Here is a 13,846-nt window from a genome sequence, read left to right on the forward strand (position 1 = left end):
CTTATGCTTCCTGAGTAAAGGGAGTAGCGCCGAAATGTCTGGGCTTGTATCGGTTACCCGAGTATCAATCCTTTGTCTGACAGAGATGGGCTATTAAATGCTAACCGGTTGGGGGTTTCAATGCTGTCTGGATTCTCTGCTCACGAATATAAATGCAGGCTCTATGCCTGCCTGAATCTTACATTATCCATATTTCCCTTTGGGCTTTGCGAACGTCCATGTTTCTTCTTGTAAGTGGCCATCCCAGGTGGCTACAGTTGTGCAATCTTATTCACATTCTAATCAAAAATTAGAACAAAATTGATTGAACAAAATAAAGGTTTTTGTAGAATTGGTGATCAAATCGCAAAAGGTTGAATACGAGGGGTGGGATTCTCCCGTACCTGGCAGGACGGGGGGTCCCGGCGGGACGGAGTGGCGTAGAATCCTTCACACCTTCAGGGGCTAAGCCGGCGCTGGAGTGGTTTGCGCCCTGCCGGCCGGCGTAGAAGGCCTTTGGCGCCGCGCCAGCCGGGGCCGAAGGGACTCCACCGGCCGGCGCGGGTCCGCGCATGCGCGGGAGTATCAACAGCTGCTGACGTCATCCCCGCGCATGCGCGGGGGGGTTCACCTTCGCGCCGGCCATCGCGGAGGCCTACACGGCCGGCGCGTAGAAAAGAGTGCCCCGCTGCACAGGCCCGCCCGCGGATCGGTGGGCCCCGATCTCGGGCCAGGCAACCGTGGAGGCACCCCCCCGGGACCAGATCGCCCCGCGACACCCCCCCCAGGACCCCGGAGCCCGCTCGCGTCACCATGTCCCGCTGGTAAGGGACATCGTCCAATTTACGCTGGCGGGACCTGCATAGAATGAGCGGGACTTCGGTCCATCGCGGGTCGGAGAATCGCCGTGGGGGCTGCTGCGAGTGGCTGCCGACCGGCACGGTGCGATTCCGGCCCCCGCCAAATCTCCGGCGCCAGGGAATTCTGCAGCTGGCGGGAACGGGTTTCACGCCGCCCCCCTGGCGATTCTCCGACCCGGCGGGGGGTCAGAGAATCCCGCCCATGATTTTAGTCTCAATATTCCATGCAGAATTCTCACAAATATGAAAATCTTTGTTATTTGAAATTTTGTAGTTTATTTAGTAATCCAATTGGTGATGATTAAACAGTTGCTATAATATTTAAGTAGTTGTTACCATAGCCACCAACTATTTTCAGCCCTCAATGCTCATTGAAGATTCCTACTTCTAAAAATGATCAAAGCTTTGTCCAGTGCTGCTAAAAGGCAACTATTGATCTTTTTCTACAATGTGATCAATAGAAAAAGTACAACATACTCACAAAAGAAAGAATTGTCAACTTGCATCATGAAGTCACTATATATAAATATATATAAAAATATACAGAAAAGCATAAAAAATAAATACATTTATCAGTTTCATGAATTCACCAGAGTGAATCGTTCTAGTTGTCAGATTGTTGTCAAGGTAACTTGACACACTGGCTGGATTCTGGATGCACCTATAACACTATTTCATAAATCTAAACCCCATCCAATTGGTATTTTTAATAAAAATGAAAATATTTTGACAATTAATTACATTGTATGAAATTTATGTTTACTGCAGGATATTCTTTTCAGTCTGGTTTGCTTCAAGTATAGGGGTGGCTCACAGACCCCATTTTCTAATAGTAGGCCCATCTCTCTTTTCCTATCTCAACCCTCCCCCCACCCCATCTTGACAATTGTGTCCCTATAACCACAGACCTCAGCACCATAGCCCCCATCCTCCTCACAGGGTCTCTTCTCCTGTTCCCACAAAATCCCCTTATAATCACCACTCTCTCCCAAGCTCCTGTCTGTTCTTACTGGGACTGAATGCTAACCCAGAAGTGGCCACTACCCCCAGTGGCATTGCATTGACCAGAGAGATGCCAGTCATCTGATTATCTAGCAGCTCGAAGGTGGGACTTCGTACCCAGATTGGGGTGAAGTCTCATGCTGCGCCACTTAACACCCGAGTACTGAATGCTCCAGCAGGCTGCCTCATAGCCAGAGGAAGCTTCAACAGCTGGTCAGTAAACTCTGCCACCTATTAAATCGTGCCCTTTGTTATGGAACTTAACCACGCGCCTGCCCTTACCTCAGGTTGCAATCAGGATTATTGTTGTCTTTAATTGGTTTGTGGATTTCTGTAGCTAAAAGTTATGAAATGATCAAGATGGTCATTCGAAGTATGTTTTACAGTTTAATGCATCTGGGTACAACTTAACCCAGTGTTTTTCAATCATTTTTTCCGGGACCCATTTTTACCAACTGGCCAACCTTCGGGACCCATGCCAGCCGACCTTCAGAACCCACGCCGGCCGACCTTCGGGACCCACCATTTTCTTACTTGGTTTGCTGCTGACAAAATGGAGGAATCGCAATTGCGCCCAAAGCGCGCAATGCCAAAGTTCGGGGGCCGTGACCGGCTCTCTCAAGCAGGATGATTTTTTTTTTTTTTAAATCTTCTGCGTCTCCGATTGCGCAAATGGTCTTCAGCCGTAGCAGCTCAATATTGAATTATAATATTGATATTCAATATTTATTTATTTTTTGTAAATTGTAACAATGTTGTTGCATGGCACGTTTAATCAAAGAGACCAAAACCCATGTCATTGTCAGACTCTTCAGATTCTTCCTGTTCCTTTTTCTTCCTTTTTGTCTTCAGCAGCAACAGGGGCAGCGGTGGAAACAACAGCTGCAGCAGCTGGGGCACTGCTACCAGCACCAACGTTGCAGATCAGACTATTGACGTCAATATTAGCCAATGCCTTGGCAAACAGACTAGGCCAGAAAGGCTCAATGGTTACATCAGCTGTCTTAATCAGGGCATTGAGTTTGTCTTCGGTGATAGTGACCTCGTCGTCGTGAAGGATGAGCACACTGTAGATACAGGCGAGTTCCCAGGTGGAGGCCATGGTGCTGGATCTCTGTGGGTCGGTCCGATGGTGCTAATCGCCGGGGGAAAACTCGGCCTTCGCTTCATTCAGAAGAACCGAGCACTTCCGCACCGGGCAGAGTGCTCAGCAACTGGCTTTTAACTATGCCGGCTGCGAGCGGCCCTTTTACCATATGAAAAATGAGACTGCACTGCGCATGCGTACCCGCTCATCAGTGCACATGCGCAAAACTCTGCGCATGTGCACCGATGAACAGGCACGTACGCGCAGTGGGTCTCATTTTTTTTTTTATATGGTAAAAAGGCCCCTCGCCGCCGGCATAGTTAAAAGCCACCTGCTGCGGCTGTTGCGCACGAATTTGCGCAATCGGGAGCGCTGCGACGGACGGCTCCGCGACCCTCCCGACACACATCCACGACCCACCCATGGGACACGCCCCCGACTTTGAAGATCACAGATTTAACTGACTGCCATGTTTAGCCTCAGCTGGAGCTTACGAGATTTATATATTTTTGCTCAACTTTGCCAACACATTGTGGAACAATGCAGATGGAAGATAATGATAAGAAGTAGGATAATAGGTCAGGATGAAGGATATTTTGGCACCTGGTTATTTTGACAGGAACTATTTCACTTAAGATGCGAGGGGTGGGTTTTGTCAGACGATAATGAGTCATCTTGGGCACTTTACATGATTAGAGATTGCAAAGATCTTAATCTTTTTTTCACTATTATTACAATTATGAAAGAGAGAAAATAAAAAGGTTTGATGAAGGTTATGTCCCTACACAGAGGATGAGTGGAACAATGATGTTTATTTAAGGTGTATAATTGCTACTTTTTGGGGGACTTTTGCCAGTTTCTTAGAAATAACTTTGGAGCAGGGGAGAGGGCTTGCCAGGAAAATAGGAAACACATGCCATTGGAATGGTGTTCTAATGTGTTTTCATCTCCTTCGGCTGGTTGGTCAGGAAATCAGGAGGGCAATTAAAGCCACTGGGAGACAAAATCCAGAAGGATTGAGTGGAACCCTTCTTTCCCAACAGGAGCAGTTTCATGCTGTGCCTCCCACCCAACAGGTAAATTTAAGATAAGCAGCAGAAGAAACTGCCTCAGTGAAACAGAGGAGCTATGAATGGGTTACTCTTTTTTTATATGTTAGGGCAGCACGGTAGCACAGTGGCTAACACTGTGGCTTCACAATGCCAGGGTCCCAGGTTCGATTCCCCGCTGGGTCACTGTTTGTGCGGAGTCTGCACGTTCTCCCAGTGTGTGCGTGGGTTTCCTCTGGGTGCTCCAGTTTCCTCCCACAGTCCAAAGACGTGCAGGTTAGGTGGATTGGCCATGCTAAATTGCCTTTAGTGTCCAAAAAGCTTAGGAGAAGTTATTGGGTTACGGGGATAGGGGGGAGTTAGGGCTTAAGTGGGTCGGTGCAGACTCGATGTGCCGAATGGCCTCCTTCTGCACTATGTTCTATGAATGTTTTGATCTGTTGCACTAAAGAGCTGCAGCCATGGCCATCTGAAAAACTGCTTTGCAAAGCACACCTTCAGCCATATAACTGCCAACTGCGTGGAAGATCCGTCATCTGGTTAGTACTTCACACAACCACAGCTGCTTTTCTCAGTCTTCAGAGCAACTCAGGAGCAAATTATACAACACCTCTGCGAAGGATATAGGAAATTGGGCTTTCCACTGTAACATGCTCTTGCTGCAGTTCCAGCAATACCAACTGCCTTCCCCACATCCTCCAGAGGAAGCAGGGATGGCCACAAAAAGTACAAGTCAAAGGCAGTAAGACTTCAGTGTCAATAAGCAGATGACCCGCTATCCTGCCAAGTGCAAGCACCAATGGCTCAAGCTCTCAAGGCAGGCCCAAGCCCTGGTTAGATGCTCAAGCATGCTACGTTACCTTTAGACAGAAATCCTTCCTCTGAAAAAAATGGCTCTCATCCGACCTATCCTTCCCAATGGTGTACCACACAAGTAGCAAATAATAAAATAAAAAGCACAATCAATTGACATGGATTTAAAAAAAGGTACTTTTGTAATCCCCAGGACCCCGATATTTGGGCTGGATGATGTAGAACCATTTCCTGTTCCAAGTAATCCTGCAATGATGCAAGATATTCCTTCAGTGAAGATCCCTCTGGAAGGCAAAAGGAGTACTTCAGGTTACAATCATTTTCATACACAGAAGTAGTGGAAAATTATTCCCCCTCTTTTACAAACAGAATTTGGTAACATATTAGTAACACACAAAAGGGAATAGCCCATTCAGCCTCTCGAACCTGCTCCATCATTCAACTATGGTGTGGAGATGCCGATGTTGGACTGGGGTGGGCACAGTACAAGTCTTAAAACACCAGGTTAAAGTCCAACAGGTTTATTTGGAATCACTAGATTTCAAAGTGCAGCTCATTCATCCTGGATTGTTTGCAAGTCGTTCAGTTTGCTGCAAGGCACATGTCACCGTTATTGGATTTTTCATGATTATCAGAAACCATCTCTTCAGTGGTTATCCTTTGTCAGAAAGTATCTATCCTTGATGGAAAGCGTAAAGCTGTGGCATCGGAGAGTAGAAAAATCTTTGTCACAAGTAGACTTACATTAACACTGCAATGAATTTACTGTGAAAAGTCCCTAGTCGCCACATTCTGGCACCTGTTCGGGTACACAGGGGGAGAATTCAGAATGTCCAATTTACCCAACAGCACGTCTTTTGGAACTTGTGGGAGGAAACCGGAGCACCCGGAGGAAACCCACACAGACACAGGGAGAACGTGCAGACTCCACAAACAGTGACTCAAGCCGGGAATCGAACCTGGGACCCTGGCGCTGTGAAGCAACAGTGCTAACCACGGTGTCCGAGTATGTAAGCACCATGGCTAGTTTCAGCGTAAGCCTTAAACACACATCTGCAGGATTGACTGAGTGGTCACAGACCAATTGTGTTGAGGAATGAAATCGCTTCCTGGTTCGTGGCATGGTCATGAGTGCGCATTTGAAACTTAGCACCGGGGGGGGGGGGATCCAGCAATGCACAGAATCCCTTGGCTCTCAGCACGACTGTCCACAATAGTTCAGTGACGTATGTACTGGTTGGCTCTCTGGAAGAGTGATCTGTCACGACCTTGATGCAGTGATGTGTAGCAGATTGAGAAATGCCCCACTTATCTCCATGTGGGCCCCTGGAATGAGCCTGTGGGCTAGAGATTCAGGACCCCCTCACCTCCTCTGCCATCATGGTGCACAACTTGGAGGTACAAATCTTTGCTGACACTATCGCAATGATGGGTTGTCTATATATCCTGGCCACTGGCTACCTTCAACTCAATGCTGACTTCTGCTTTTTCTCCTTTATGTCTTGCTCCTGCTTCTCCATCGCAATATTGCCCATGTGAGTGAGTAGGAGGTTGGTGCTGGTCGAGTCCACGTCCTCACTACCTCTTCCGCCACCCCTTCATCAGGTTCACCTCCTACAGATGTATAATGCCCATAGCTCTTGAACTCTGCAGTTCTAACTGAGTCAACAAGCTGCTTTGACAGTTCTTGGCCCACCCTCCTCTCAGTCCTCTTTTTGTGAGCCCGTCCAGGGGCATGATCTCATCGAGGAGACTATGATCCCAGGTCATTGACTACCCAACTCCTCTTAAGAAAATCAAAAGTTTTTACTGCATAGCTGCAGAGTGCAGCAATGCCAACTGCTGCTACCCCATTGCCACCCTTCATACTCATGCGCGCATCATTAAATCAGGAGGATCCTGTGAAATAGCGTTTTATTGCCTCATTAACAAGCTCAAGTATTTTTCAATTGCTCGTTTCAAAAATGTAAGTGGCTTACTATCTGCCATTAGTAAAATTCACGCCCGGCACTATAATGTCAGGAGCCCCCGGTCTTCCAATCTTATGCCCCCCTGCCCCATTGCTGTGGCCATTATATTTTGCACTTTGAAAAATTGTTAGCCAGAAAACTGCTCCATATTGGTTCTAACATCTATTCAAAAAAACAGTGTTCACAGAATCTACTTTGGAAAGAAGCTTCACCTGTTCAAAGCATGGATAGGTGGAGGTGGAGCCCCAGCCAATCTAGCACAGGCATAATAATCACCTATAGATTCAATGATACCAGCCAGTGTTGCACTGAACATTCCCAGCACTCCAGCTGCTGTGACTGTTGGTAAACCCCACTGACCTGCAAAGAATCAAACCGTCTTCAGAAGAGCATTTTAAAAATATTATTTCCACCTTTAATAAAAAGATTGCATTCCAGGTTACTGCCGTTTATGTTTAACTTTAACAACATTAATATGAAAAAGAAAAAGCAACAGCTCATGCTTAATCATACACTTATTATTTTAACCTCACCTATCAAAACATAAAACAAGAGCGTAATATCAGCAGCCCATTTTACAGCATACACAATGTGGACTTTGGAATTCAATAGAATATAAAATAAAGCATGCTGTCAATTTGTCTATCGGTCCATGGTGTGGACCAAGTTCACCCAGTGTTCTGCTTTGAAAAAGAGTTATTATGCACATCAGGTGGCTGGACAGCTGGTTTGTGATGCAGAGCGAGGCCATCCATGGGTTCAATTCCCATACCGGCTGAGGTTATTCAGAAAGGTTCGCCTTCTCAACCTTGCCCCTTGCCAAAAGGTGTGGTGATCCTCAGTCATCACTAGTCAGCTGTCCCCCTCAAAGGGGAAAGCAGCCTATGGCTGCCTGAGGCTGTATGTTCCTTACCTGCATATTGAACAAAATATTGTATAAACCATTCATTTCCATTTTCCATGGCACTTACATGGATATGGCATGCGAAACCAAGGCGCTGTTGACATTATTTCACCTCTGGCATCGGTTCGTGCTTTGAATCCATACAGATTAGGATTTTTTGGAAATACATCAGTGAGAGTTAAAAGATAGCAAATTAGCCAGACAATCATAATAGCCATTATAATCTAGAAAAGAAAGCAGAGACAATTACTAAAGGAGGAGTCCTCACTCTGGATTCATTTATTATACAGGAGTTAATTAACAAAAAAGAACTACTCAATTGTCGTTTAGATACACCAGAGTGCATTTTAAACCAATTATATGGAATATTCCAAAACTGTCCAGTCTGATACTTATTTCATTCATTCTGGATTAAAATTTTGATTTCTATTGCTAGTCATGTGCATGGTTTTGTGATCTGTCTTTTCAATAAATCTCCAACACATTTCCTTGCTGTTAACAGTGCTAGGCATTTTAGCATAATTAGAATTAAATATTTTATTCATCTTCTCAGAAATCTAAATTTATATTTACATTTTTATCTTGAAGGAAACAGAGTGAGAGTTGAAATTGAAAACAGGAAGATCGGCATTTTTGTGCTCAAGCTAAAAGTTTGCTTGGTCCTAGGCATGCCAAAATTCTGGCTCGCTGTATTCAGTTTGATGGAATCAGTGGGCTAGAATATACTGTAGCTGGCAAATAGATTACAATATAACTTAAAGACTTCATTTTGACATTTAAAATTTCCATAAGATTTTGCACTAGGGAGTGTGGAAGATAAAAATAGTGCAGGACCCTTGAAAAGGAATCTGGGATCTGTGTGAACATTGCAAGCAACTGTGTAGCTCCTTAATCAGACTAGTGTTAAATGAACAGCAGAGTGTCTGAACTAGGTGCAAGTTTGAATTCATTATTTCATTTTATGTACTTGATTTGACAAAGAGGAAAAATTGGATTGAGAAAGAGAACAGAATTAAAAATAATGCATTTTAGACGTCAACCATTAAAACTTGAAGGAATGAACCTCCACATTTGTAACAGTAAATTTTTAAAGCGAGAGAGGTTGTTTTATCTGCTCCCACTTGGTCACTGCAATTTGCACATAATTACAGGTGTTCACAGTTCGCCTCACTTGTCTTGTATGATATTCTTTACGGTGAACCTCCACGATAGGAATTATTGATTTATCAATCTCTCAATCCCAAATTAATGGTCAATCTGAAAGAATATTTCAGTCAGAATAATGTAGGTGAATTGGACCAAGCTTGTAGTGCTGAAAAACTCAATCAGACCACCTTCATCGTTAAGCATGGGCTGTGACCATTTCAGTGTCCCAAACCTGATGCTTTGTGGTCTGGTCTGCAATCCATCAATTAAGAATGGCGCTGGGCCAACTGCAGTATCAGCGATTCTAGGAAACGGTCAGTGCCTACAAGGGTGCTGTCTTTGCAGGTCGGGGGGTACAAGTTGATGCCTCAAGATGGAAATATCCTCCGAAGACTTTAAATGCTAAAAAAAAATAAACTACGGTCACAACAGCCATAGTCATTGTGGAGGGGGCAGTCAGTTTGGACAATTAAGGGCTTTTTCCAAGCTGACATCAAACTGGCTGACAGCAACTTGGAGGCAGCCTCCTAGCAGCAGGCTTATGGGCACAGAACTGAATGTTCTTTGCATATATTATGTCTCAAAATTATTTTTTAAGTAGCAGAGCAGTGAGTAAACATAATTGATAATAAAAGTAAAATAAAGGGGAAATCATATTGTTCGAGGAAGGAGGATATTGACAGAAACTTAAAGTGTGTAATTTAAGCTTCTTTTAAATTGTGTTGCTTGGATTTGCCCTTGTTTGTGGATGGTATAATTAAATACTTAACCTGATGGGATCCTCAATTAGAAGCATTTATTATGCAAACAATCCCATTTACCCATTATTTCAAGCTCTCAAGTGTTAAGCAATCTTAGGTTAGGGAGTATCTAATTAGATGTACCCTCTACTAAAATCAATTGATGCATATTCACAAATATCTTGAACAGTGGGCCATGCTGTAGGTTATCAATATCTACATAGATGACTTTGACTTCTGCATGGTGAACGTATGTTCACCAGGAACTATGTGCAACACGAGGAGCATTCTCTTACAATGAATAGAGAATGCTCTTTAAATCAAAGACAAAAGGTCAGCCTATCAAGATCACATTTTAATTTGTTTCTCATGATAAGCAAGAAAACATTGTTGACCTGGTTTCTTTACTAGCTGTTATATGTCTGTTCAATAGTCATATGTAATGGCCTCCTTCTGCACTGTAGAGATTCCAGGATTCTAACTTAATACTGTTTCTCAATCCCATCATAATATCTACTCATGTATATACTGAAGTGCAGACAGGCAGTGATTGACATACAGGACGACCAATAAGCACACAACACAGTGCAGCCAATCACCAGACAGGCCACTACGACTATAAAGCCAGAGGGCACTAGGTTTCCCGTTCTCTCTGGACCCAACCACTGCGACAGTCAGAGTCCACGAGCTAGCCAGTGCAAACACCATGCAGTAGCTAGTAAGTCTGGGCAGGCTAATACAAGGTCTCCAGTCAATTCAGTATAGTGTCGACCCACAGCTGAACATGTAATCAGTTCTATCATTGAATAAAACAGTGTTGGATTTTCTCCAGTGTTAGACGTCTGCTTCTAGCTTCCCTGCATCAAGTGCAGTCCACATCGAACCAGTAAGCCTAACACATCATGGTACAGGAGTAATACTGATATTGACGGACCTACCTCGAGTGAATCAGCATTGACCAGTGATACAGTCAATTACTCTCAAGACGAAGTGATTCATAACGGAAGGCTTTAATCTGCTAGAACTCTTCCCCAGCAGCTTCAATACAGAAAGTGAAGGCTGCTGGGATGGCACCGGTTCTTATACTCCGCCTCTCAGGGCAGAGCTATGTACAACAGCCAATGGTAGACTCCTGGGTCTAACCAATGGTCATCCACCTCTTAGGTACCGCAATACCTGGTACTACCACAACCAGCAAGCAGCCATCCGGTGAAATGGAAAACATCCAGCCTCCTCCGCAGCTCCGGCAACCTCGGCGGCATCCAGCCTCCTCCGCAGCTCCACATCTCCGGCAACCTCAGCACCAATTGCAAGATCTTCAAGCAAAAGTTCCTCTTGTACATAGAGGCCACCGACCTCGAAACTGCATCAGATGCCAGAAAGATTGCACTATTTCTCTCAACAGCAGGGGACCACGCCATCCACATCTACAACTCCCTTACGTTCGCTGAAGGCGAAGACAAAACAAAATTCAAAAACAGTCCTGCTGAAGTTCGACAGCCACTGCGACACCGGAGGTGAATGAGAGCTTTGAAACGTCCATTTTCCAGCAGAGGCTTCAGGGTAAGGATTAACTTTTTCAGTCCTTCATGACCCATCTCCGCATCCTAGCGCAGTCATGTAACTATGATTCAACGGCTGATTCCATGATCCAGGATCAGATAGTTTTCGGGGTCCACTCCGACTCCCTTCGGCAGCAGCTCCTGCAAATCAAACAGTTGACCCTCTCTGTCGCTATCGAGACGAGCGTTGTCCATGAGCATGTTAAGAATCGTTACTCCCACATCAGGGTGGCGGAAACTGCGAAGCTGGCCTCCCATGAGGTGGAACGGGTGCAGGTCATTGCACAGACGCAGGGCCTGCACATCGAGGAGAGTGGCCGTTTCACATGCTTTTCCAGGGTCCCTGCGCATCACGACCGAGTGGACGATGAAGCCGACAACCTGACTGCGCAGGTGCGTACGTCGACCGACCGCACTGCGCATGCACGATGGTGCACTGAACGCGCTGACGTCGGCGTCATGACGTGTCCGAATTGTGGCTCCGCCCATTTAAAGTGGCAATGTCCGGCAAAAGGACGCCGGTGTCTAAAGTGTAGCAAGCTTGGCTACTACGCAGCCCTTTGCCGATCTGCTCCACCGCTCAGCAGCCAGTGATCCCAGCTGCGGCGCAGAAGTGTCCGCTCAATAAAGCAAGGTATGCCAGATTCCGATCCCGACAGCCCACCAGACCCTGATGCGGAGTGCCTCAAGTCCCCGCACCGGGTGGGCATCACAACTACACATGCACTGCCTTCCACCACAACGGCGCAACGCTCATCCATCCTCAGTGTGGATCCAGACGACGTGTGGTGTGCTGTCCTCAAGGCCCGCATCCGGTTCAAACTGGACACCAGCGCATCGGCGAACCTCAGCTCAAAATCCGACCTCGACACCATCCGCGCCAGACCAAGCATTCTTCCACCAGCCTGCCAGCTCTTCGACTACAATGGCAATGCCATAGCTGCCAGTGGCTCATGTCAATTAGCGGCATCCAACAAGACGATCAAGGTGACGCTGCGGTTTGAAATCGGCGGGCCTGACAGAGCATCCCTGCCCGGTGCTCGTGCCTGCAAGCTCCTGAACCTGGTTCATGGTGTCCACACCATGTCATCAACACCGGCGACGGCCTCGCCCGATGGCAACTTGCAAGCCGACAGAGATGACATTATCACGCAGTACCACAGCGTATTTGATGGAATGGGCATGCTCCCATACCGATATAAAATCCTGCTCAAGCCGAATGCCACCCCTGTAATTCATGCACCACGCCGGGTGCCGGCACCCCTCAAGGATCATCTGAAGAAGCAATTACAGGACCTCCCAAGACCAGGGCATCATATCGAAGGTCACAGAGCCAACAGACGGGGTCAGCTCCATGGTCTGCGTAAAGAAGCCGTCAGGGGAGCTTTGCATTGACCCGAAGGATCTAAACCGCAAGATCATGCGGGATCATTACCCGATACCAAAACGTGAAGAGTTGACCAGTAAAATGGCTAATGCCAAATTCTTTACTAAGCTGGACACCTCCAAGGGGTTTTGACAAATACAGCTGGACGCGTCCAGTCACAAGCTGTGCACATTCAACACCCCGTTCGGTCGCTACTGCTACAACCGGATGCCCTTTGGTATCATATCTGCCTCCGAAGTATTTCACCGCATCATGGAGGGCATCGAGGGGGTGCGAGAATACATTGACAACATCATCTGGTCCACAACGCCCCAGGAACACATCGCTCGCTCAAGCAGGTATTCCAGAGAATTCATGAACATGGTCTCCAGCTCAACAGGGCCAAGTGCTCATTTGGTCAATCTGACATTAAATTCCTAGGTGACGACATCTCGCTGCAGGGCATGCGGCCAGATGCCGCACAAGGTCTCGGCGATCAACGCCATGAAGACCCCGGAGGACAAGAAGGCGGTCCTCCGCTTCCTCGGGATGGTCCTCTTCCCGGGGAAATTCATTCCCAATATGGCATCCCACACCACGGCCCTCCGCCATCTCGTCAAGAAGTTGACGGAATTCCACTGGCTGCCCACGCATGAAGAGGAATGGCGTGAACTGAAAGCAAAGCTCACCACAGCTCCGTTTCTAGCATTCTTCGACCCAACCAAGGAAACCAAGATATCAATTGATGCAAGCCAGGGTGGCATTGGGGCGGTGCTCCTTCAGCGAGATGACTCCTCGTCCTGAGCTCCAGTGGCATATGCCTCCAGGGCCATGACGCCACTGAGCAACGGTACACTCCGATTGAGAAGGTGTCTGGGCCTCCTGACAGAGATAGTCAAGTTTCACGACTACGTTTATGGCCTGCCAAAATTCACGGTAGAAATGGACCACAGGCCTCTAGTCCATATAATCCAAAAGGATTTAAATGACATGACACCTTGGCTACAGCGAATTCTTCTTAAGCTACGCCGCTACGACTTCGAACTTGTCTACACGCCAGGCAAAGAGCTGATCGTTGCAGATGCCCTCTCCAGGTCCATTACCACACCATGTGAACAAAGTGACTTCATCTGCCACATGGAAGTGCAAGTGCAGTTTTATGCCACCAACCTTCCGGTCTCTGACGAACGGGTGGTCCAAATTCGTGAGGAGACGGCCAAGGATCCTCTGCTGCAGCGTGTGATGCAGCACCTTACCAATGGCTGGCAGAAGGGATAATGTCCCCAGTTCTATAATGTAAAAGACGACCTGACGGTGGTGGAGGGAATCCTTTAGAAACTCGACAGGATCGTAATTCCTCAGAGCATG

General features: G+C 46.7%; 1 protein-coding gene across 1 annotated transcript in view; it reads right to left on the reverse strand.

Moving 5' to 3' along the window:
* Positions 1-13,846, reverse strand: part of LOC140406566 (solute carrier family 23 member 1-like) — a 46,943-nt gene that overhangs the window by 11,559 nt on the left and 21,538 nt on the right. Inside the window, exons 5-7 of the mRNA XM_072494565.1 lie at positions 7,732-7,888; positions 6,973-7,120; positions 4,969-5,074 (exon numbers count right to left, since the gene is read on the reverse strand). Of these exons, the coding sequence (XP_072350666.1) occupies positions 4,969-5,074; positions 6,973-7,120; positions 7,732-7,888 (411 nt within the window). The remainder of the gene's footprint in view (positions 1-4,968; positions 5,075-6,972; positions 7,121-7,731; positions 7,889-13,846) is intronic.

Source organism: Scyliorhinus torazame, unplaced genomic scaffold (genome assembly GCF_047496885.1).
Source record: "Scyliorhinus torazame isolate Kashiwa2021f unplaced genomic scaffold, sScyTor2.1 scaffold_629, whole genome shotgun sequence".
NCBI lineage: Eukaryota > Metazoa > Chordata > Chondrichthyes > Carcharhiniformes > Scyliorhinidae > Scyliorhinus > Scyliorhinus torazame.